This window comes from Marmota marmota, unplaced genomic scaffold (assembly GCF_001458135.2).
Source record: "Marmota marmota marmota unplaced genomic scaffold, marMar, whole genome shotgun sequence".
NCBI classification, from domain to species: domain Eukaryota; kingdom Metazoa; phylum Chordata; class Mammalia; order Rodentia; family Sciuridae; genus Marmota; species Marmota marmota.
The window spans coordinates 5,677,133-5,699,410 of NW_025999968.1; the positions used below are offsets into that span (position 1 = coordinate 5,677,133).

The 22,278-nt window shown below is 37.8% G+C and overlaps 1 protein-coding gene across 3 annotated transcripts in view; it reads right to left on the minus strand.

Moving 5' to 3' along the window:
• Positions 1-303: 303 nt before the first annotated feature.
• The window catches only part of Qtrt2 (queuine tRNA-ribosyltransferase accessory subunit 2), a 73,781-nt gene continuing 51,806 nt past the window's right edge, over positions 304-22,278 (minus strand). The window contains exons 2-9 of one of the 3 annotated variants that reach the window (XM_015478496.2): positions 16,891-17,111; positions 16,055-16,110; positions 14,345-14,421; positions 12,492-12,704; positions 8,580-8,779; positions 5,950-6,101; positions 4,168-4,285; positions 304-2,564 (exon numbers count right to left, since the gene is read on the minus strand). In XM_015478496.2, the coding sequence (XP_015333982.1) occupies positions 2,333-2,564; positions 4,168-4,285; positions 5,950-6,101; positions 8,580-8,779; positions 12,492-12,704; positions 14,345-14,421; positions 16,055-16,110; positions 16,891-17,090 (1,248 nt within the window). In that variant the 5' untranslated portion in view covers positions 17,091-17,111 and the 3' untranslated portion in view covers positions 304-2,332. Of the gene's footprint in view, positions 2,565-4,167; positions 4,286-5,949; positions 6,102-8,579; positions 8,780-12,491; positions 12,705-13,991; positions 14,298-14,344; positions 14,422-16,054; positions 16,111-16,890; positions 17,114-22,278 lie in introns of those variants that run through there. The other 2 variants (XM_048803282.1, XM_048803283.1) reach the window with 2 other exon arrangements.

Below are 22,278 nucleotides of genomic sequence, written 5' to 3' on the forward strand. Positions count from 1 at the left end.
GAATGCATTTACTAAGTTGCTTGGGTACAATAAAATCTCCCAAGATTGTGATTATTATTTTTTTCAATTAGGCACTATCATGGTCTTATGGCCTCTGATAATATAAATATAGAGATAAGGAAATCTTCAAAACACTTATCATTTAATAATAGTTCCTCTTTGGATTCTGCATTTAGCATGAAAGTTCTTAGAGAAAAAATATTTTTCCAGTGAGAAATCTCTAGAACATTTCTGGTACCATGGAAATTTAATATTTTGTCTTAATAGACTCACTACCACTTACAGAAAGCAATACACAGTGAATTTTTTAAATTAAAAATGTTTATTAGATATTGCCTTTAATAGATTTACTACATTAAAGGACAGAAACATTTTTTGAAATGTGCTAATAAGAAAAAGACCCAGGAAACTGAATAATGTTGAACAGAATTTTCAGTATTTTGGACATAAATAAAACTCATAACTTTTATATGGACTCTGGGATATTTACTGATAATCCTTCAACAATGGGTTTGGCATTGAACAAGAAATATGAACACATAAATAAGTATAATACAATAATTCCAAGAGAATTAGATCCTTGAGAACAGAAACTCTGTTGTCCATAAGTGTCCTTTGCCATTCACCGAGAAGTTACATCACTAAAAAGAAAAACATATAGATGGGTTCCCAACACATAAAAATACAAGAATCACATAATAACTACAAACAACATTCAGTAATGCCCATTAAAATTTAAAAACCAGAAAAACATAAGAGGGTAAAACAATGCATTTGTTACCCCTTCCAAAAAAAGTCTTTTTGGTTTGGTTATTGTTATTTTACAAAAATGACTATATACGTGTATTTGTATTCCTTATAAAAATTGACAAATATAGAAAAGCACAAAATAAAATAAAAATAACCAGTCATATCATCAACAAAAATATTACTCCTCTTCTGATAAGAACAAAATCATACAATCAGAGAGGACCAAGGAAGGACCCCCCCAGGATCTCTGATGCTAATTCACCAACAACTCCAAAATTGATAGGCAGAACTTCATTTTAGTGCTAAATATCTATTCTATTGCCTGTCTCCTGGTACTGCTGTATTTTTTTAAAGTCAGGTCAATAGTGATGAATAAGCAAGGATGAAAAGTATGTTTAGTACTCTAATCTAAAACTTTGTTTCTCAAGGGAAAAAAAAAATGTTTTCTTGGACATCATGCATGCGAGGCAAGTGTTCTAACCCTGAACTGTATCCCCAGCTTTTTTTCACTTTTAATTTTGAAACAAGGTCTTACTAAGCTGCCCAGGCTGGTCTCTAACTTGGAATCTTCCTGCTTTCAGTCTTCTGAGTAGCTAAGATTATAGATGGGCTTGGCATTGAACAAGAAGTATGAACACATAGATGTACACTACCATGCCTGGTTGTTCCTCAAATTTTAAAGCTAGAAGATTCTTAGAAGCTCATATCCACTATGCCTGTCCCTGTTTATTCATGAGGTAACAGGCACAGAGGCCTAACTCATTTTCCTAGGCAACACAGCTAAGTAGGACTAAAACTGATCTTCTAATTGTCCACCAGGCTTCATCCAAGGGGACAAACTAGAAATGAATCTTCACAAGTGACAGGACTATAGTCATTTCATGATTAGGATTTTTATGAACCTGAAGGGTGGAGTATAGTGGATCTGTATGACCAGTCGAAAGCAGCTAGGTACACTTTTGGATCCTACGGGCAAGAACAGTGGTTCTAGGAAGACAAATAGACCCAATGGCCAAATGAAGGAGAATGACTTGGGTCAAAGTTCGTAGGAGCATTGGTTAAGCCCCATGTTCCAGGGCAGAGGCAAACATGGTTAAGTCACAAGAGCCCTTTCGGAGTGACTGTATTACCACGGCAGTATGGAAGGTAAAAGTATCCAAAAGAGCTCCCCAACTATGAGGATCAAAATTAAGAAAACCCCAATCAACAGACATGTGTCCACAGAGGTTATGCTACTCATGCACAGTCATCTCCATCTCAGTGTTCCCAGAATCTCATCCTCCTCTTCGAGGGTATCTTCTCACCTCTGGTTTTTTACTAAATGAGTCTCTACCTACTAATAGAATTGGCCTAGAAATTTTACAGATGATGGTTCAATCATTTTGGATCAATCTAGGCCATTTAAGTCTTTAGAAGACATCTTTTCACCCTCATGTGGGCAGTTTGGGACAGACATTCTTTATTTTGACAGATTTTATTCCAGATTTAAATGCTTCAAACTACGACTGTTTCTTCTTTTCTTCTTTCCATGTTATAACCGTGATACAAGCTCAGTGCAGAGGCAGATTTGTATTGCCAATTCTTAACATGCTTGCCTGCGGATGAGTTCTTTCAACTGTGCCAGTCTGTCACTTTTTAGTGCTTCCCGGATGGATTGGAAAAATCCAAAGTAGTGTTCAAAATTGTGCATCATTAGCAGGACCCCAGCCAGCAGCTCATTGGTCACCAGTAGATGGTGGATGTATGCACGAGTGTGATTTTTACAGGAATAACAGGAACACCCTTTTACCAGTGGGTTAAAGTCCTCTTGATACCTGCAAAAGGAAGCCACAGTGACATTCTAGAAAGTGAAGAATATAAGAAAGCCACAACCTAGACTATCTGTTTTGCTGGTAAAGTTACCAATCGTTAATAACATGCCTGGCAAATGTTTAGTGCTAGGCACCTCCATAAGATGGCAATGTGGATAAAAGTTAACAAAGAATGCAATGAATCACGGAGATTCAGGAGTTTTCCTCTAATGGATGCAATCTTCAAGGCTGGTGGCTAAAAAATCCACATGGTCACTCACTCATGTTGAGCACTGAAAAGTCACACAAGGTTAGGAAATGCTGGTCTGGAGAATGACACTTCTCGCCCCTTGCCATCAAAAAACATGGCATAGCCTTCTACTTCCATAGCTGTTGTAGTTTACAAAGCATTTTCACACACACTGTCTTATTTAATCTGCATCTACTCTCTGAGATAGCTGTTTTTATTGTCATTCTACAGATGAAGACTACTGTTGGGATTTATAGGACTCTGGGCCTACCCAGAGTGAGTTCTGGCTCCACAACTCACTTGGGAAAGTCACTTAACATTAATCTGTGCCTTTGTTTCTCATCCTTGAACCAAAGTTATTATACCTCAGAGTTGTTGAGAGGATTAAATGAGTTAAGAGAGCTGAAAGGGTTGAACTCTGCTGGGCACATTCTAAGTACTATACAGTTTTTACCTTTTATCAGCTATTAAAGAGAAGCTAAATGACTTGACTAATGTCTTATATTTAAAAGCAGTGCTAGAATTTGTCTCCAAGTCTCCAAAACTTCAAGTCTAGCACTGGTAATAAGCATACTACAATTTCCAATTACATCTACAAGAAAAAGGGAATTTTAGTAGTACTGTAACCATTTATATTTTAAAATACAAAAATATTTTAAAAACAGAAATTAATCTCCTTGGGTACTTTTCACAAAGTTAAATGAGTTAGTTTTTACTATTTCAGACCTACATCAAGAAGCCCCAACAAAATATAAACTAAGATTTTCATGTTCTTTCTTAAATTCCCAAGTCTCTAGTATTACTAGACTGACATAAGTAAGTCAGAATCCCTAGAATGTCCCTTCACAGAAACCAACAAATCCTCATCCTGAAGGGAATGCACCAAACTCACAGAAACACCCCTCTCTGGTACTGAGGATTATCACTTTTGATCAAATGTGGAGTTACAGTGTATCTTAGTTCATTCTTTATTGAGGCAAATGTTTTATTTAAGATTTATAAGTGCACATAACCAAGACAACTTGAGTTCCTTACAAGTTATAAACTTTGTTTTATCTTGAAATCCAATTTCACTCCATCATTATTTAAAGTACTTGGAAGGAATAAAAGACACCAAACAAATGGATTTGGTCTAATCTTTTGACAGCCTTTCTAAAGCAATTGTTATCTAGCCTCAATTTTTTGACAAGATAAAGTACACAAATTCATCTGCAGAAAAAAGTTTTTCTGGAACCAAATTTGAGAAGGCCTAAGTAATATCCAACTATAAATATTTTATGAAGTCATAAACTGAAAAAGGAACAGTTACATAAACTTTTAAAACAGACGAAAATTAAAAAGTTAGAAATCAAAATTACAGCTTCAAAAAATTTTTACCTTTTTTCCTTCAGATTAATTTCAAATGATGTCATTTCTTGGTTGCAATCAGTTGTTTTAATTTTCTCTATTTGATCCACAGATTTGATTTCTTCTTGTGTCCCATTCTGTTGTAATACTGAAGGACAAACCAACAGAAAGTCTTGAATGAAGATTAGATAAAGAGTAGCCATTGGAAGAATTTTATTTTAGTTATTATTTCATGCCCTTTGACCCTGTAATTCCACTCTTGAAATTTATCCTAAGGAAATCACACAAGAAAGAAAAATAGCAGTATACTCCCAGATGATCACTGACCTATTATCTACCGTATCGAAACAATTTGAGATATTCAACAATGTCTAAGCAAACTATGGTTTTAGGTATGTAACATATAACCCTACTATCAAGGAATGATTTTAACTAACACTTGATATGTATGTATGTGCTGGGGTTTTTCCTTAGCCTCATCTCAAGTGTACACGCAAATAAAAACAGGGCTTTGTATTGGTCTATATTTCAAGTAGATTATACAATATTAATTGGCAAAAACTTTAATGTACAACATACTTACACAAACACTACACACAAATATGATTAATAAAACTATTTCAGTTTTCCTAATCATGAAGGAATGTGGCTTTCTCTAGCCAAAAAGGAACTTGCTCCTTCCGGAGACACAGAACTCAGTGTCAGCCTCTTGTAGAGCTTTGCATATATTTATGGTACTGGAAGTCTAAGTTATCTCTGTCCTGGAAGTAATTTAGTTTGTAAATGAAGTCATGAAAATGTATAAAGTGTTAATGGTATGCCTATTCACATATATCATGCTCTGGTCTGTCTAAAAGAACAGTAAAATTGACCTCCTATATATAAGAACTTAATCAACCTAATTTATTTTGTATCTAGAAGTAATCTGATTTAGATTAATATCGAAGTTGCTTTATAAAAGTGTGACATCTTCTGAATGAAATTTAATCACTTGTAGGAAATAAAGGGAACATTTAAAGAATTCTGGGGTCCTATTCAAAGTTAAGGTTGGCTGTGGTCAAGGAAGAGTTCAGAGGAAAGCAGAGAAAGGAAAATGAAAAGGAAAGACCATCTCCAAAGCCAGAGGGGGATGGGGCAGACAATAGTCTCCAGCACAACTGCTTCAAGAGACCCCCAGCCACAGGCTGTGTCCGGTTCCTTTTCCACTGCCAAGTGAGTGTTAGAATCTAAAACTGCTTGCCTTGACTTCTGAATAACTAAACAATAAAAGAAAAATGGCAGTGCTTCAAAGCAATATTAACAGAGGAAAACAGCTTTCTCATCTCAGTGTGTAAAAAAACTCCAAAAAGCTAAATGCCAACACCAGGATCAGACGATGGTAAGGCTCCCTGTAATTTAATTGCATGGGGTTTACAAAAATGGGGCTTGCAAAAAGCAAAGAACTCTTTTGTGGGGGCTCGGGGGGGGTGGGGGACGACAAATTAACTTTTACCAAGCAGTTCAAAGGTTTTCAAAATTTTCTTAGATTTTTATCACAATTTATTCTGAATGTTCTTTTTTCAGCTTAACAGAAAAGGTCTTGTTTTTTACTCACTACAATATCAATAACCCACAATTGAAGAGTTACATGTATAGTTTTAAGTACCTAGTTTTGTATGCCAAAATGCCAGGGCATATAGATAACACACAAAGATGGTGTTTTAGAAAAGACTGGCTTGACGTGTACATATTTCTGACTGGTGACTCAGGCCAAAAATCAATAGGAAATAGAAGAAACTTCCTTAAGACAGAGATGAACTTCAGAAGACCTACATGTCTTTTCAGGATTCGGCTGGTAATCAAAGCTGAAAGCCAGTGCACATCCTCGCTCTGTCACTAGATAAGGGAAAAAACTCTCAAATAAGTCCACTCCTCTTTCGATACACTCGAGCACTTCATCTGGCCGGCTAACACCACAAATGAGCCTGTGAAAATGACAATAAGAACAGTGACGTGAGGACAATGCCCAGAATGACATCAAGAGTCTTTCTGATGAAAAGGGCATTAAAAGCAATAATAACAAAAGACAGCAATCAGGGTTGGAGTGGTTGGCAGCAGATAGCAACATGTGGTAGAAAGAGCTTAGGGCTTTGAAGGAAGAGAGAGATGAGCTTACATCCCAGCTCTACCGTTTATTTAACTGCTGTGTTATTTTGGGCAGGTTTTTAACATCTCTGAGTTAAGAGCAATAATATATTCCTCCACAAAATCACTGTGAGGATTAATAAGATATTTGGAAAAGCATACAGTATACAGTATAGTTCCTGACTCTATAGAAAAACTCAATAATGGTTGGTTTCTCTTTCCCTTCTCATCCTTTCTGAACAACCTCCCTGGTCTTGGGTGAACTTTATAGCTCGTCTATATACTATAGAGATTTTTTTTTTTAAAGAGTGCAAAGCCATATACTTTCTTTCTCCTTCAAATTATTAACTGAATTTTTCTTATAATTATTTTTCATAATTGGTTCAGTAAAGATATTTTTATCTATCATATTCAACATAGCTTCATTTATACAGCGACTCTTGCTCTTAGAATTTGAACTCTGGCCACAAGATCTAAGAATCTAATTGGTTTTCTTTTTATTTTCTCTGTTAACAGAAAGTTTGCACCGTAGAATGAAATGGTGTTTTCTGAGGGACTGGATAAGGCATTTGGAGAGTATTAATAATTTTCAGGCAGGTTTTGCCACTAAAACAAAATGGTAGAGATGCATTTGATCAGGCTGGCTGATTGAAACTATTTTTTATGTTTGTTTTTCTACTGATAGCCCATTTTTCATGAACTGGAAGAGAAGAGCTTACATATTCTCTGATTTCTAAAAGAAGTTCAAAAAAAGGCTTATGTAATATTAAACAAGCAGAAACCTTAAATATATGCCAGTTTTCCTGACTACAGTTTCCTTCAAATAATGTAGTGTTTTAGAACTCCTCTCCAACTGAAGCTGGCATTTCTACATGCTGATAGAAAGAAAAACAATCCCAGCTTTCAAATTCAGTAACAGACATCTGTGAGCACTTAACACAAAAAAGTCCAGAAAATGACTATTCTGCATGGTCTTTACACAAATGTGCAAAAATTCATTGACCTGTATCCAATCATTTGTGCATTTTATTGCATGTTATACCTGAATTTTAAAAAAAGTAATAAAATGACATATTCTATATACTATTCAATAGCCCTCAAGGAGTACCAGGCAGCACCCCATAATCAAACTTCATATATATATATATATATATATATATATATATATGCAGGAAAAAAAAGCATGATTATACACACCAAGTGAAATAAAAGACTACAAAGTCTTTTTTTTTAACTGACAGATAAAATTGTATGTATTTATCATATACAACATGTTTTGAAGTGTGTGTGTGTGTGTGTGTATTATGAAATGGTTAAATCTAGCTAATTAATGGATGCATTATCCCATCTAATCATCACTTTTATGGTGAGAACACTTAACATCCATTCACATTGCCTTTTTCAGGAATACAATTTATCATCATTAACCATGGTCATCATAAGGTACAACACATCCCTTAAACTTATCCCTCCTGTGCAATTATATATCCTTTGACCAACATCCTCCTAACCCACCCACCCAAGTCATTTATAAACACTATTCTACTCTATACTGTGACATAACTTTTTTAGGTTCCACATATGAGTGAAATTGTGCAGCACTGGTCTTTTTGCGCTATGGTTATTTCACTTAACATAATGACCCCCAGGTTTACCTGGTGTTTTGTTTGTTTGTTTGTTTTCCTCTTTTAAGAAAGAAAGAGCTAAAATTTAGGAAGTCTAAGGTGACATGAGTTGTTTTCAGAAACTTCCAATTTGTAGCTTTGAATCTTGCAGATCATCTCTGCTCACGAGTACATAGCAAATCCTGCAAGTATGGAAACATGAGAACCAATCCCACTTATGTTGCCAATTCCCTGAACTTCAAAAAATGACACTACTCACTACCTATCTCAAATCTAAAACTTCTTATTAGTAGAGCCTCAATGCATTAGGCATCCAAGATCTGTCCTCAACTTTCCTTGATTTAAACCAGAATTCCGCATGACTCTACACCTGTCCTCAAGTAACAAGCTAGAATGAACAAAAACAATATTTATACTTGGCACAAGAATGTGAGGAAACAGTATAACACTTGCCCTCACTTATGGGGATCAATACAGTAATTCACATGGCAATCATCCTCTGTTCTACATTCTGAAATCAAGGCAGGCTAAGCTTGATGAAAACTTCCCTCACAGTCTGCTGAGAAAAGGACAGAAAGGACATAATCAAAACATCAGAAGGCATACTCATACACAGACTGTATCATACACAACTGGCCAGCACTCCTTTCTTGTATCCCTTGAGGTTGGCCCGCATCCCAACTGAACACTAGCCTCGGTTTGTCCTCCGGGAGCTCTGCAGTGACAGACGACAGCAAGTGCAGTCTAGTCTCCAGGGTTGCTGGATTCCCATAGAAGCCATCCAGAAGGAAGCCTCCAACAGGCCGCTTGGCTGTCTCTCGTGCTGACCTCAACCTCTCCTCCATCACGTCTCCACCTTCAATCACTCCAATGATGATACTTTTCTGAAGGACCTGAGGCAAGAAAAGGATTGATGCTCTTAACCATTTTAGTAAGACACTTTTTTACATGAACCTTACATGGTCCAATGGACAGAAGAGATCACAACAAAATTACCACAGATGAAACATCAAAGGAAGGTATGCTCCCCAACAATCTCCAGAAACACTCTGTGCAAAACACAAAATAGGTAAGAAAAGACTGAGGAAACAGGGGCAATCAACAGGAATCAGCATGTCCTAACTTCGATTAAAACAAAACTAAACAAAATTCAGAAAAATCTGAATACCCTATATGCATATGGAAAGCTACTAAGCTTCACCAGCAAGGAAATGCAAAGCGGAAACAATAAGATGCCATTTTTGCCAATCACAATAACAAAAAAGTTAAAACACAAATAACAGAGTGGAGGAAAAAGTGTAAGGGAAATGGCATGTAAACACCCTCTCATTTCCCTTAGACTTTCACCAAAAAAGAGTAAAAATTAGTTCAGCTTTTTAGGAGGGCAAGTAGGTAACACCTATTAAAATATCAATATCCATCTTTGGATCCTAAAATTCCACTTCTAATGATCTGTCCTATAAATACATTCATTCATATGCATCAAGACATATTTACAAAGATATTTAGAATAATGAAAAACTGGAAACAACCTAAACATTCATCAGCAGAGCAAAAGCATAAACTATGACATATTCATAACATGGCTTCCTATAGTTATTTTAAAAAGAATGAAGTAGATATACTAATTAAGTGCATGGACAAAAGTTTTAGAACTTTGTTAACCAAAACCAAATAAATTGTTGAACATGTAATCACATGCCCATAATACAGGCATGTATATCTATGCTTGTTGATTGGTTGGTTTGTTTTTGGTACTGCTGATTAGACCCAGAGTCTTTTTACCACTGAGCCACTTTCTATTTTTTATTTTAAGACAGGGTCTCACTAAGTTGCTTAGGACCTTACTAAGTTGCTGAAGCTGGCCTTGACTTGTGATCTTCCTGCTCAGCCTCCCGATTCACTGGAATTACAGGCATGTGCCACTGCACCCGATTCTAGTATTCATTACATGTATAAAACTCCAAAAATAACTGGCTCTCTGGTAAAAGAAAAGGATGGGGAGGAAGTCTGAAACACTGTAAAGAAGGAATTTCACCCCTTCATTTAAGCAGAAGGGAAAGAATCAGACTATTTTGGCTGCTGTGTGAAAAATAAAGATGAGTATGGCTAAGGAACGCGTAGGAGACAATTTAACTAACCTAAGTGAAACACAAGATGATCTGGACTAAGGCCCAGGCAGAGGAAGAAAGAGTACAAATAAAATTTGAAACTGCATCAGGAGGTAGGATCAATACAACCTGGTGAATTAGTTTTCTTAGTAGAGGATGAAGATGAATTCTAGAAAGACTACTAGCTCCTGTTTTGGAAATTCAGGGAGATGGTGCTAAAAGCAAAGACAGGGAATAATCTTAGAAAAATAGTGGAGGCTGAGGCACAATGATTATTCTGCTTTGTGCACTCTAAATCTGAGGTATTAATGGGATGTGCAAACAGCAATTTCAATTCAACCACTGAATATATGAAGCTTAAGTTATATGAATATATCTGACACAAGTTAGGTCATCCAGACTAGAATGTTAGGCACTTGACTGACATCACTTTCCTCTCCTGTTTCTGTGGCAGACAGGGCTAACAGACAACTCTTCCTATGGCACTGGGCAAGGTGCTAAGCTCCATGGATGAAACCCATTTGCCATTCCTGACCTAGGGAATTTATGGAGAAAAAAGCAAGCTTGGGCTGGGGATGTGGCTCAAGTGGTAGCGCGCTCGCCTGGCATGTGTGTGTCCCGGGTTCGATCCTCAGCACCACATACAAAGATGTTGTGTCTGCCAAAAACTAAAAAATAAATATTAAAAAAATTCTCTCTCTCTTCTCTAATATTTCATGCACATTAAGCTTATTAGCCAAATTATATTTTTATTGCTAGCGTCAAAATAACCGTGTTCCTCAAAATGAGCTTATACCTGATTAGACCTGATTAAATATAATTTATAATATATATATGTATATCTGTGTGTATATATATATATATATATATATATAAATATAATTTATATATATAAATAATTACTCCACATAAATAATCTTAAATATTGGAAGTCTCTTGTCTGATCACTATCTTTTGTTCCCTCACCTCCTCTGCTCTCCTAATAAATGCATCCTCTTCCAACTTCACCAAATTTGCTCTTGGGCTCCCTTATATACTGCTACAGTTTCAGCTTCCTCACCATCATAATCATTCACCATCAGCAAACATTTACTGAGGTTTACCATGTGCCGGTCTTCTGCTACATGATGAAAATACAAAAACGACATAGAAATTGAGCTTAAAGAGGCCACAATTTAATAAAGGTAAATGCATAAGAAATCACTGGAATATAACTGGGGTTATAATACAACTACAAATTAAAGAGATATCAAAGGATGAATAGCACCTTCTGGAAAAAATCAGGAACCAGTTTCATAGAATGGTGATGGAATGAAGTAAGCCAATGGGAGAAAGTATGGGATTACGGCTGGAGATTAAAAAAATAAAAGATATAGTCCAGAAGAAAGTCTGTATACAGGTGGCCCAAGAATAAAACAGGCAAATGCCATAAAGAATTGTAAATAATTCAGGAAGGTCAGAGTGCAGGCCACAGGAGAAAAGACCACAATGAGCCGAAAAGTAGGTGAAGGCCAGGTCACAGGTGTACATGCCATGTAAGAGCTGAAGTGGAGAGTCATTAAATTCTTTTAGGAAAGTAGGCAATGGGCTTGTACCTGGGTATTACAAAGGTCTCTTAGAAAGCAGGGCTGAAGATGGATTAAATAAAAAAGACAATAGAGACAGAAAGAATAATTCAAAGGTAACTATATAAGAGATGATGAAGTCATAGCTTAAGGTGGTGATACGAAGGGTGGGAAGGAAGAGGCAGGTTCTAGACATATTAGGGAGATAGAATCAAGGGAGAGTGAATAAATAGATATTAAATATGCATGCAGAAAAAGATTCTTAATCCAAGGGTGGTGGAGCATGCCTGTAATCCCAGAAGCTTGGGAGGCTAAGGCAGGAATATTCCAAGTTTGAGGCCAGCCTGGGCAACTTAGGCAGGCTCAAAGCAACTTAGCAAGACCCTGTCTCAAAATAAAAAATAAAAAAGTGCTGGGGATATGGCTCAATGGTAAAGTGCCCTTGGGCTCAATACTCAATCAATCAATCAATATAATCTTGAAAATCTCAAGTTTTTGGACTAAGGAACTTGAACTGAGATAAAGTATTAAGGAAGAGTGAAAGAAAGAACAGGTTTGAAGAAGTAAGACAATAAGTCTGATTCCCTCTGAGTTTGATGAATAGCAACTAGTTTGAGTAATACAACCAAGCTATGGCCAGTAGTTATGTAACTGAAGTTATATGGACAAATCTTGAGAGTACATATAATTTTTAGAATTATTCAGCAATTAAAACAAAGGAAAGGCTGCTTGGATATGACACATATAATGTGATGAAAGCAGAGCCTAAGATAGAATCCTAGAAAATATTAGTTTTCAGGGTTCAAGGAAGAAAAATAAAAACAAGTGAAATAGACCAAGAAGCAGAGAAGTAGAAGGAGAAACAGAAAAGGAGATATCACAGAGTGGAAGGAGTTTTAAGAGAAAAGAGGGGTGGTGGTGCAGCATACCTCTGACTTTTCCTGTAGCCGCAGGCAGCTATCTAGGAATAGGAGGGATCGGTCCACAGACTTTCTGGCCCTCTTTGTGGAAGTTGTTTCCTCACAAGATGCTTCTCCATCTGAGAGGCACTGAAACCAGTCTGGCTGAAGGGCTTGCTGAATTGCCATGAACTTGGATACAGTCATTTCTACTCGTCCTCCAACACCCCACACAGACACAGACTGCCATAAAGCAAGACAAAGAAGAATTAGCAAGAGTAAGATACAAAAAAGAGAGAAAGCAATAAAGTAATAAAGCATTAATTCTTTACAACTGGAGAGATGGTATCAATTTAGGATCTAGACATGGTGGGTAAAAATCTGTCTCATGGAGAGAAAAAGCAAATTTCCAAATTTCAAATGCTCTAGAGATCTGACAGTTCATAAAGAATCCTTCAATGGTAATGCAAGCCAACTTTTGAGTTAGCCCCCCAAAGAGTCCTCGGTCACACTTTTCTAATACAATCTTCCATTGTCCCCAATCACATCTCTCCCACCCCAACCTCACCCTTGCTATTCCTGAACAAACCACAGTCTTTGGTTCTTCGCTTTTGATGGCACTATTCCTTTTGACTGACATGTCCTTCTACTTCTTTGCCTGGAAAAATACTATGTGTCCTTCAAAGAACTGAATTTAAATATCATGTAACATGTTCCCCCAACTGTTCCTGGGTGTAATGAATTATTTAATCCTCTAAGCTCTTACAGAAATTTGGATTTCTTTCTTTTACAGAAACAAAAAAAAAAGACACTTATTATACCGTTTTATATTTGTTTGTCTAGAATATTTCACTTTATACCTATATCCCAAAAGGATATTCTGGAGCTCTATATGTTAGCATTTAGTAAGTGTTTACTAGGTTCAGGTAGATACAGAATTACATGCAAAGACATCAACCCTTTAGTTCATGAGAATCACTGTATCATATTCTATCTTTGTTTAATCTTTCCCCTACAGGATCTGTTCTTAGATGAGATCACCACGGACACAGACGGAGAAGCCATAAATGGTCTTTCCAGTATGTACCAAAGGCATAAGAATACTGTTTAAATGAAGTCTTCCCCTGTTAAATAGGGAAGATAACTGAGGTCAAATATTGCCTTTTGAATTCAAATTATAAAATTTAAATAAAGCTTAAAACAGGAGAATAATTGAAAATAGTATTCTTAGATAAATCAACATTGTTGAGATCAACAAAGTGAGTGCAGGGAAAGTGATTTCACTCGTAAAGCAGTAGTACCTGCTGAGGCCTCACCTGAACACTGTCCGCAGAGATCCTGCCAACGGGGACACCTCTAGATTAAAACTTTTAAGGAAGTCCTTTTTTTTTTTTTTTTGGAAGTCCTTTTGATACCACTCTTCACTAAGATCTCTGGCTATGGACCCAGCTTTTTCAAATTCTGTTCTAGCAGCAAGCAGTATTACACTGAGGTTCTACTATATATAGTTACGCATATGATAACACTCACCAGCAACTTCCCCACTCTCCCTGGAGTTATTAAAACTGCAAATACAGCATGGCATCAAAAGACAATTGTCTTCTCCCATCATAGCAACTTCTTTTTTGGGCACGTGCTTGACCCTCCTCCACACCCCACTTTTTTGTAACAAAAAATGCTGAGGATATATTCCTCCCCTTAACTCATCCTTACGCAGCCATATTGTCTCTTATATTTCAGCCCAATTCCATTAAAATCATCACAATAAAAAGAAGATATAAAGGAATTCAACCCAGACAGAGAGAATCTCACTTCTGAGGAGACATAACAGGCTGACTTCCTGGAACAAAGCTGCAGCCTTGGAGGCCCTTCTGAGAACACACCTTATTTGTTACATAACCAGCTGGACAGGGGCTGACTGGATCCTGCAGGGAGCAGTATAAGAGTGATTCTGGCATGCCTGTACAAACACAAAGAAGAACCACTGAGAGTGCTTATGTCAACAATAACACTACTGTAACAGGGAACAGCTTCACATATGTATTGGTGGATATATCAGCTCTAACCATAGTAAACAGTTGGTACCTATCTTGGAATTATAAGTGGCCTATCAGCATAAGCAAAAAGATTACTTTGAAACTTACTCATCTAAAAGAATGGAATGTAATGATTCACGTCTAATGATATAGTGAGCTGCTACAAAGGAAAGGTGTATCTTAGAGTATGAGATACAATGAAAAGTTTTTAGTGACATGTTGATCCCAATTTTCTTTAAAGAATTTAACATTAAGTATGCTCATTCTAGGAACCATCCAAAAGGAACTGGTACTAGAAAGATAAAGAGATATAATCAAAAGGAAATCTCATTAACCACAAATCTCATTAATAATAATCATGGGTCCCTAGGGACAGAATTATAGTGATGCTGTGGGATACTACAAATGGATCTCATTCTCAGTATGTTTTGTTTTATTGACTCAAGATGACAGTTTCTTAGGTTCTTTAGTCTAAAAGACAGCCACTTAAAAAAAAAATCTAAAACAACAATTAGTAAACCATTAGTGGTTAAATTTCATATACTACCCAAATTTCCCATAAAAAAAAGGGGGGGGGGATTCCATTCAAAAAGAGATAAACAAAGTGAGTTACAAACCTCTGCAGTTCACCTCAATTTTCCACAATTTCAATTATTATGATTATTTCTAGAAAGCTTACAATAGCTATTTTGACTTAATTACATGCCTGTACACTTTAAAACTGGAGTCTATACCTGGCCTCAGATCTAGGAGAATGATGCCACATCAACTCCTCTGATGAACCAACAGAAGCAGAAGACTCACTAACCAATGGAAACAGGATCTGTCTTCACTTAAGTGAGTCCCAGGTATTGGGGAAAAAGCTTCAGAAAAAAGTGGTCCACAAAAAACTGGTTCTGTACCTGTCACCATTAAGCTTTTCTTCTAAATAAATGAATACATAAATCTGTACCAAAAAAATCCTACTTTTGGAACAGAAGATAATATTAATATACCAGATTATAGCTGTATATAAAGTCTTCATCTGCCATTTTATGAGTGTGGCTCAAGGGATCTTGAGTATGCTTTGGATCTTGTGTATGTTCCCTCTGTCCTTTGCTCAGTGCCGGTATCTGCCTTGTAACTGTCTGTCTTCCACCACTGCATTCCCACTACTGACCTGGCTAATAAATGCTCTCCTTTGAGCCATCTAAGACGCCCCCTTATCTACTCTCTCAAGAATTCTTTCTTTATTCTGATCACCTTCCACATATCCTCAGAGCAGGTATGTGCTCCTCCCTCTGGGGCTATCATGATATACATACATATTCCTAATCCTACAAAGCAGTCACTATATTCTTACTAGAATTACCTGTTTATCTTTATCTCAGCTAGGATCTGAGTTCCATGAGAGCAACAACTGTTTCCTATACAACTGTGAATACCTAATGGCTGATTCTTGGTCCAAAAGATTTCTATTAGAATAATGAATAAATAAATGCATGAATAAACTATCAATAAGTCAATAGCATCTCCAAACTCCAAATTCATTTAAGACACAAATAATTTAATTTTTACCTATAAAGTTTCCAACTCCTTTCTTATATTCTGCCAAAACTTCATGATGTTCTGCCCTGTAAATAAAACAGAAAAATACATAATAATGAATCATTCTATGGATACTGCATAACAACTGAAGCCTTCTTCTTCTCACTCGAATAAGCTACGTAGTCTTAAATGCAGTATTGTACAACAATGTACTTCATTATTCAAGAGACCTTGCTAACTAGACTAGGTTCATTACTCAAAATCAAAGCCTTGAATTTGTAAATGGTTCTGGGGGAAGAGAAATTGGCACAGATCAGCTGCTTCAGAATATTTGGATTTTCTTGTTTCTCTTGCCCCTTCAAAGTCACAACTGATATCACAATACTACAGAATCAGTTGATCATACAGTAGGCTCTTCAAGTAAGTACAAAGTTGGTTTATATATTACATAAGTCATTTAACTCCAGCAGTTCCATTTTCATAAAGTAGTACTAGCAAGTTCAAGTGCTAAGGCAGAAAAATTATTGAAGCAGAATAACTATGAGGCTGGTGCATGATGACAGCCCCTGAATTCCAAGTTTAGCTCTTAGAGAGCATTTCTTGCCCCATTCCTACAGGAAGCAGTAGCAGTGAGGGCAGAGAAGGATTGCAAGTTTGTAGAAAAAGCAGCACAGCACTATTACTCAGGATTCATCTGTGGTTCTAGGTCTGGGCCAAATGATGTATACCAATACCTCTCTTCTGATTTTAATATGAAAATCTATAAATACATATGAGTAAAAGACATTTTTCTCTTTCTTACACCTAACTAAGGTAACTAAACTGCTGCCAGAGTCAATTCTTGAATGATGGGGTCCAATACTTACAGGGATGACAGCGTAAGCTGAGCCATTGCAGGAATCCCATGGATATTATGCAGTGTTTGATGAGTCAGGTGTGGGGCAGAGCCAGTCTTGGTGTACAAAAGGCAGCCTGGAATGTCTATGATGTGGTCCCCTGTTTTGCCTACGTTTTGTATTTTTCCCAAGCGACAGCCATTAACTACCTTGGTAAGATTCAGCTTCATCCTTAAGGATTAGTCCACTTCCTGTAAGAAAAAAAGCATTAAATTTAGAAGCTTGGCAAAATCTAAAGGCTATGCATTTTGGAAAGAAAACAACCTGTATAAAAAAGTAAAATAGCATATTATTACTTCTAGTCTATGATTTTTTGGTGGGAGGGGGGATATTAGGAATAGAAGAATGAAAAAAGACACAGAGTGTCACAGATCCCTTCTCCAAGGTCCCAGAGCAATATACTGACATCAACTACTTTTAAATTTAGTCATGGAATTTTAGTCAAAGTTGATGAAAACCAAACAGATGGAGGATGGAAGTGAAAAGAATAATCGTGAAAAGAATGCCAAGAAGTCAAGGTTCACTCTTAGCTTTGAAAATGTATATAAAGAAGGGTCCCAATGCTTAGGCAATACTGACTGCTGATATGAACCATTTTTTCCTTTCTCTAATTTGAGAGAATACTAAACAACATAGCAATTTTCCCTAATAATGTTGTTTAGTAACAAAAGCATATTTCAAAACAGCATTCTGATATGAATACACATCAAAGAATGTATACCAAAATCAACAAAGATTATATCTAAGATGGGATTATATTCCAATTTGTTCTCAGTATCTAAACACAGGTGAGAAAAATACATGGAGTATATATGTATTTCATAAGCAATTTTTCATTCCTTTTGTGACTGGGAAAGAAAAACATAGATATCTAATATCTATAGATATAACGGAGAAAGAAGAAAAGATCACCAATTATTTACTGGAAACTGCTAAACAATTAGTATTTGGTGTGGTAAAATCCTGAGTTCTACTTTTTTTTTTTTTTTTAAGAGAGAGAGAGAGAGAGAGAGAATTTTTCAATATTTATTTTTTAATTTTTGGTGGACACAACATCTTTATTTTTATGTGGTGCTGAGGATCGAACCCAGCACCCCATAGGCCAGCGCGCTACTGCTTGAGCCACATCCCCAGCCCCTGGGTTCTACTTTTAAAATGCACTTCAGAATTGGATAAGCAGGTGTGGTGGATCATTTGCAAAATGTCATTGGACATATCAACATTTTACAAATGCTTTAGTACATCACTACAGCCAAATACCATAATCTTACTGTACCCTCTGGAATTCTTTCCAACTAGACTAGGTCAAGTTTTATTAGTAGACAAATTATTACAGCTATCTAGAAACTCCAACCTCAGATCCTGTACTCTTAAAAAATTGTTCTGGATGTCACCCATTATTTAAGATGCTATAAAACAAACAAGCTTACTTATTATTAAGGAAACATTACTTTTTTAGGAGGCAAATTCTTAAAATTTAAATATGACAATAACTATCATTATTAAGCTATTAGACATGAGAAAAATTACTTTCTGTATGATCCAAAAAGAAATGTCATGTTAAACATAAGATATTTGAGGAAAGTCTGGTTGATTTTCTCTGAGTATAACATCATTATTTCAAGTTACCACAAAAGTAAAGACATAAAAATTACTATTATTGGAACCATAGAAATGGAGACTGTTAAAAAGAAAAAGTTAAGGGCTGGGGTTGTAGCTCAATGGTAGAGCACTTGCCTTGCATGCGTGAGGCACTGGGTTCAATCCTCAGTACCACATAAAAATAAATAAATAAAGATATTGTGTCCATCTGCAACTAAAAAGAAAAACAAAGTTTTAACAAGAGAATAGTTTGTTTTTTGCTTTTGTTTTGTTTAGTTTTTGTGGTACCAGGGAATTGAGCCCTGAGCATTCTACCACTAAGCTACATCATCAGCCCTTTTTAGTTTTCATTTTGAGAGAGGGTTTCACTAAGTTGCTGAGGCTGGCTTCAAACTTGCTCCTCCCCAGTAGCCAAGATTACCGGTGTGTGTTACCATGCCTGGAAAAGGCTATTATACACCCCACCCCACAAAAAATTGATATACATTAAATCTGATAAGGAAAATTTATCCCCCAGAATTATAAAAATATAATTAAGGCTAATAAGAACACAATATAGAAAACATAGTACCAGAATCATATTCCTTACTTATCAGATAATACTCACCTTATGTATTAATGGATATATATTTTAAACTAACAGAACCCTGAAGCCATTCTGTAGCAAAATTAAAGACAGAATTTTGCAACCTAAGTAAGCTGTGGAGAATTCAAGCAGAGGAAAACACAAAGTTAGGTGAAATGCACTTCATCCCAGCAGCTCAGGAGGCTGAGGCAGGATGACAGGTCAGCCTCAGCAACATAGCAAGGCCGTAGGCAACTCAGTGAGACCCTGTCTCTAAATAAAATATAAAAAAGGGCTGGGTATATGGTTCATAGGTTGAGTGCCCCTGGATTCAATCCCTGGTACAAAAAAAAAAAAAGAAAGAAAAGAAAAGAAAGGAAAGGAAAGGAAAGGAAGAAGGAAGGAAGGAAGGAAGGAAGGAATACATTTCAGCTAGGCATGCAGGCATGACTTGGGAGGATGAGGCAGGAAGATTGGAAGTTCCAGGCTAGCCTGGGCAATTTCACAAGACTCTATCTCAAAACAAAAGACAAAAAGGGCTGGGGTGTAACTCAGTGGTAGAGTACTTGCCTTAAAAAAAAAAAAAAAAAGCTAAATATTTAATAGAGCTCCATCATTGCTACCACACCTTCATCCCCAAGCTGGGACACCTCATAACCACCATCATTCCTTCTGTCATCTTATGATAAGGAATCTAAGGCTCAGCAAGATTACTTAGAGAACTAGTCTGGAACCCAGGTCTTAATCATAAGAGGTATGTGCTCTTCACATTATGACTTTTGAGTAAGAGTAAATCTACCATGCTAAGAGATGCAGTCTGATTAAAAAAAAAAAAAAAAAAAAAAGACATCCTGCAGCCATACCATAGCCACTCAAAGAAAAAGATGATTTTTCAAAATTTCATTTGAAATCTGTGAAACATCTTTCCACCCCAAGAATATACTGTAAAGTCATAAAGAGAAAGTAGCTCTCAAGCTCTGATCTGTGCCAACAGAATGGCACATATGATCAAAGAATGGCTGCCTGCTGTTTCCTCAAGTCCTCACAGGCTTGCCCTGCTCAGTAAGCTGGCCATTAGTCAGGGATCTGACCTTCTGCCTGGCAAGCTCTGAGTCTGATCTTGTCTATACTCACAGCACAGATCTGTCATTTAGCGACTGGCTCAAACAAACCAACCCGAGACTAAACAACAAAATCAGATTATTTACTCTGGAAAGGAAAGTGGGTCAGTCAGTACATTCTTGCCCTACAGAATGCCATTTGGGAACCCAAAATAACACTGTGTGCACAAAGCATCAGAATAAGAAGCATAAGTAACAACTACACACATAATGGCAACTAAAAGGAAACCTAGTTTCTCTTAATATATCCAATCAGATTCTTTAAGGTTGGACATGGGCCTCTCCAAAAGTGTGGAGACAAGGAGACCTGAAAGCCCAGACTGGTAGCTTCCAAGACTCAGCTTTCTCTTGGGGACCTTTTAGTTCTTTCCTTGTCTGAGGAAGAATGAACATGTTCTAGAAGGCTCCATCATTTAACAGAAGAATCTCAAGGGTAATTAATCATCTACTCACTCCTGAAGACATATTCTCACACTTCTCTTTCCCACTCTTTCCTCAATTGAAGACATAGCTTCTTTGATTCTTAACCCACAGTCTGTCATTACAGGTCCTTGGCAGCTCTAGTGGACATCACCCATAATTCTTTAATGCAGAGATGGGCTCTCATGTAATACAATGCTTGCATCTCAGAAGTTTAACCCCATAACTTTAAAGATCAAATTCAAAATTCTTAGCTTGGCATACTGAACCCAGTAGGTCAGCTAGAGAGAAACACGTGGTTCTTTCTATAGCGCTAGACTTTGATGCTGTGTACTCACATTCTGCTGTTTTAGGCTTCTTAAAAGTACCTCCCTAATCATGGTAATTCGACGTGTTGCTGAAGGAAAAGATTAACAAGGGAAAGCAGAAGAATGGGTTTAAGAAGAAGTGTTGTAATGGATAAACTACTATTGTCAATGACTCCATTTTGTGAGGAGGAATGTGAACATTAAGAAATGTGACAAAGGAGGATTTGGAAGATGGCGGCGAGGGGAGTGCATTACCCCCGTGTGCTGCTTCACTGTGTGGGAGTATGACAAGTCAGGACGGCTAAAGGATATCTTGTTAGGAATTTCCAGCAATAGTGGGGTGCTCCGGAACCTGGAGGAAGGATTTCCATCGCACGAGGATCGGCTACGGAGACTCAAACGCGAGAGGTTTGTCGCACGGAGGGTAACTGCTTATTCAGCAAATCGCCCCGCGGCTAGAGTCTGCAGTGTGCGCTGGGATAGAGACGCAGGGTTACAGCGCTGCAGTTTCTGCCAGCCGCGCAAGCACCGTACTCAGGGCTGAATTCTGGGTTCCAGACGGGGTAAGGAAGCGGTCCTTCTCGGTTCTACACACCGGTCAGTCCACAGAGGAGGCCAGCAGCCACCATCTTGGTAAACTGACGTCACGTCCCCTGTTTTCGACTGACCGCAACTCATTCAGCCATAGATCAGGTAATTCCAGGCTACAATTCGCCTGTGGCTTGCAAACAGATTGCTAGGGTTCTGCGCCTGGGTGCTTCTAAGAACCTGAGCCTATCGGAGCGAACGCCGAGCGCGGGGCGCCCGAGTTCCGGCTCCCGGAACCGCCCCGCGGAGGCTGCTTCATGAACCCTGCTCCTATCAGAGCATACAACAAGCACTAAGCAGCCGAACTCCGGCTCCCGGAACTGAGCCCGCGGGGACTGCTTCTTGGAGCTTACAGGAGTTCGGAGAGGCCGAGCTTACACCGAGTTCGGAGAGGCCGAGTTCCGGCTCCCGGAACTTCCCTGGGCCGGGGCTGGGAGCCCGCGGAAACTGCTTCTCGGTAGGGGTCCTGCCGAGGGCCGGACAGGACTCACCCGTTGCTTTGGTTGCCCGGCAAAGGGAACGAAAGGCTGACATTCGCATACGATATCAACATGGCAGAGATCTGATGTCAGCAGAAAGCGGCGGAGGAGAGAACTCCATCAATACCAGCGGTGACATAAGCAGTTGGTCTCCTGGTAGGGGGGGTGAGGCACAGTCACCTGAGCCTCCTCAATTTGTCGTTGAGCCAGAGGGGAGAAGCCGGGCCGCCGCCAGCGCCCGGAGCAGGCCCAGCGGCTCGCCAGCGTGGTGACCG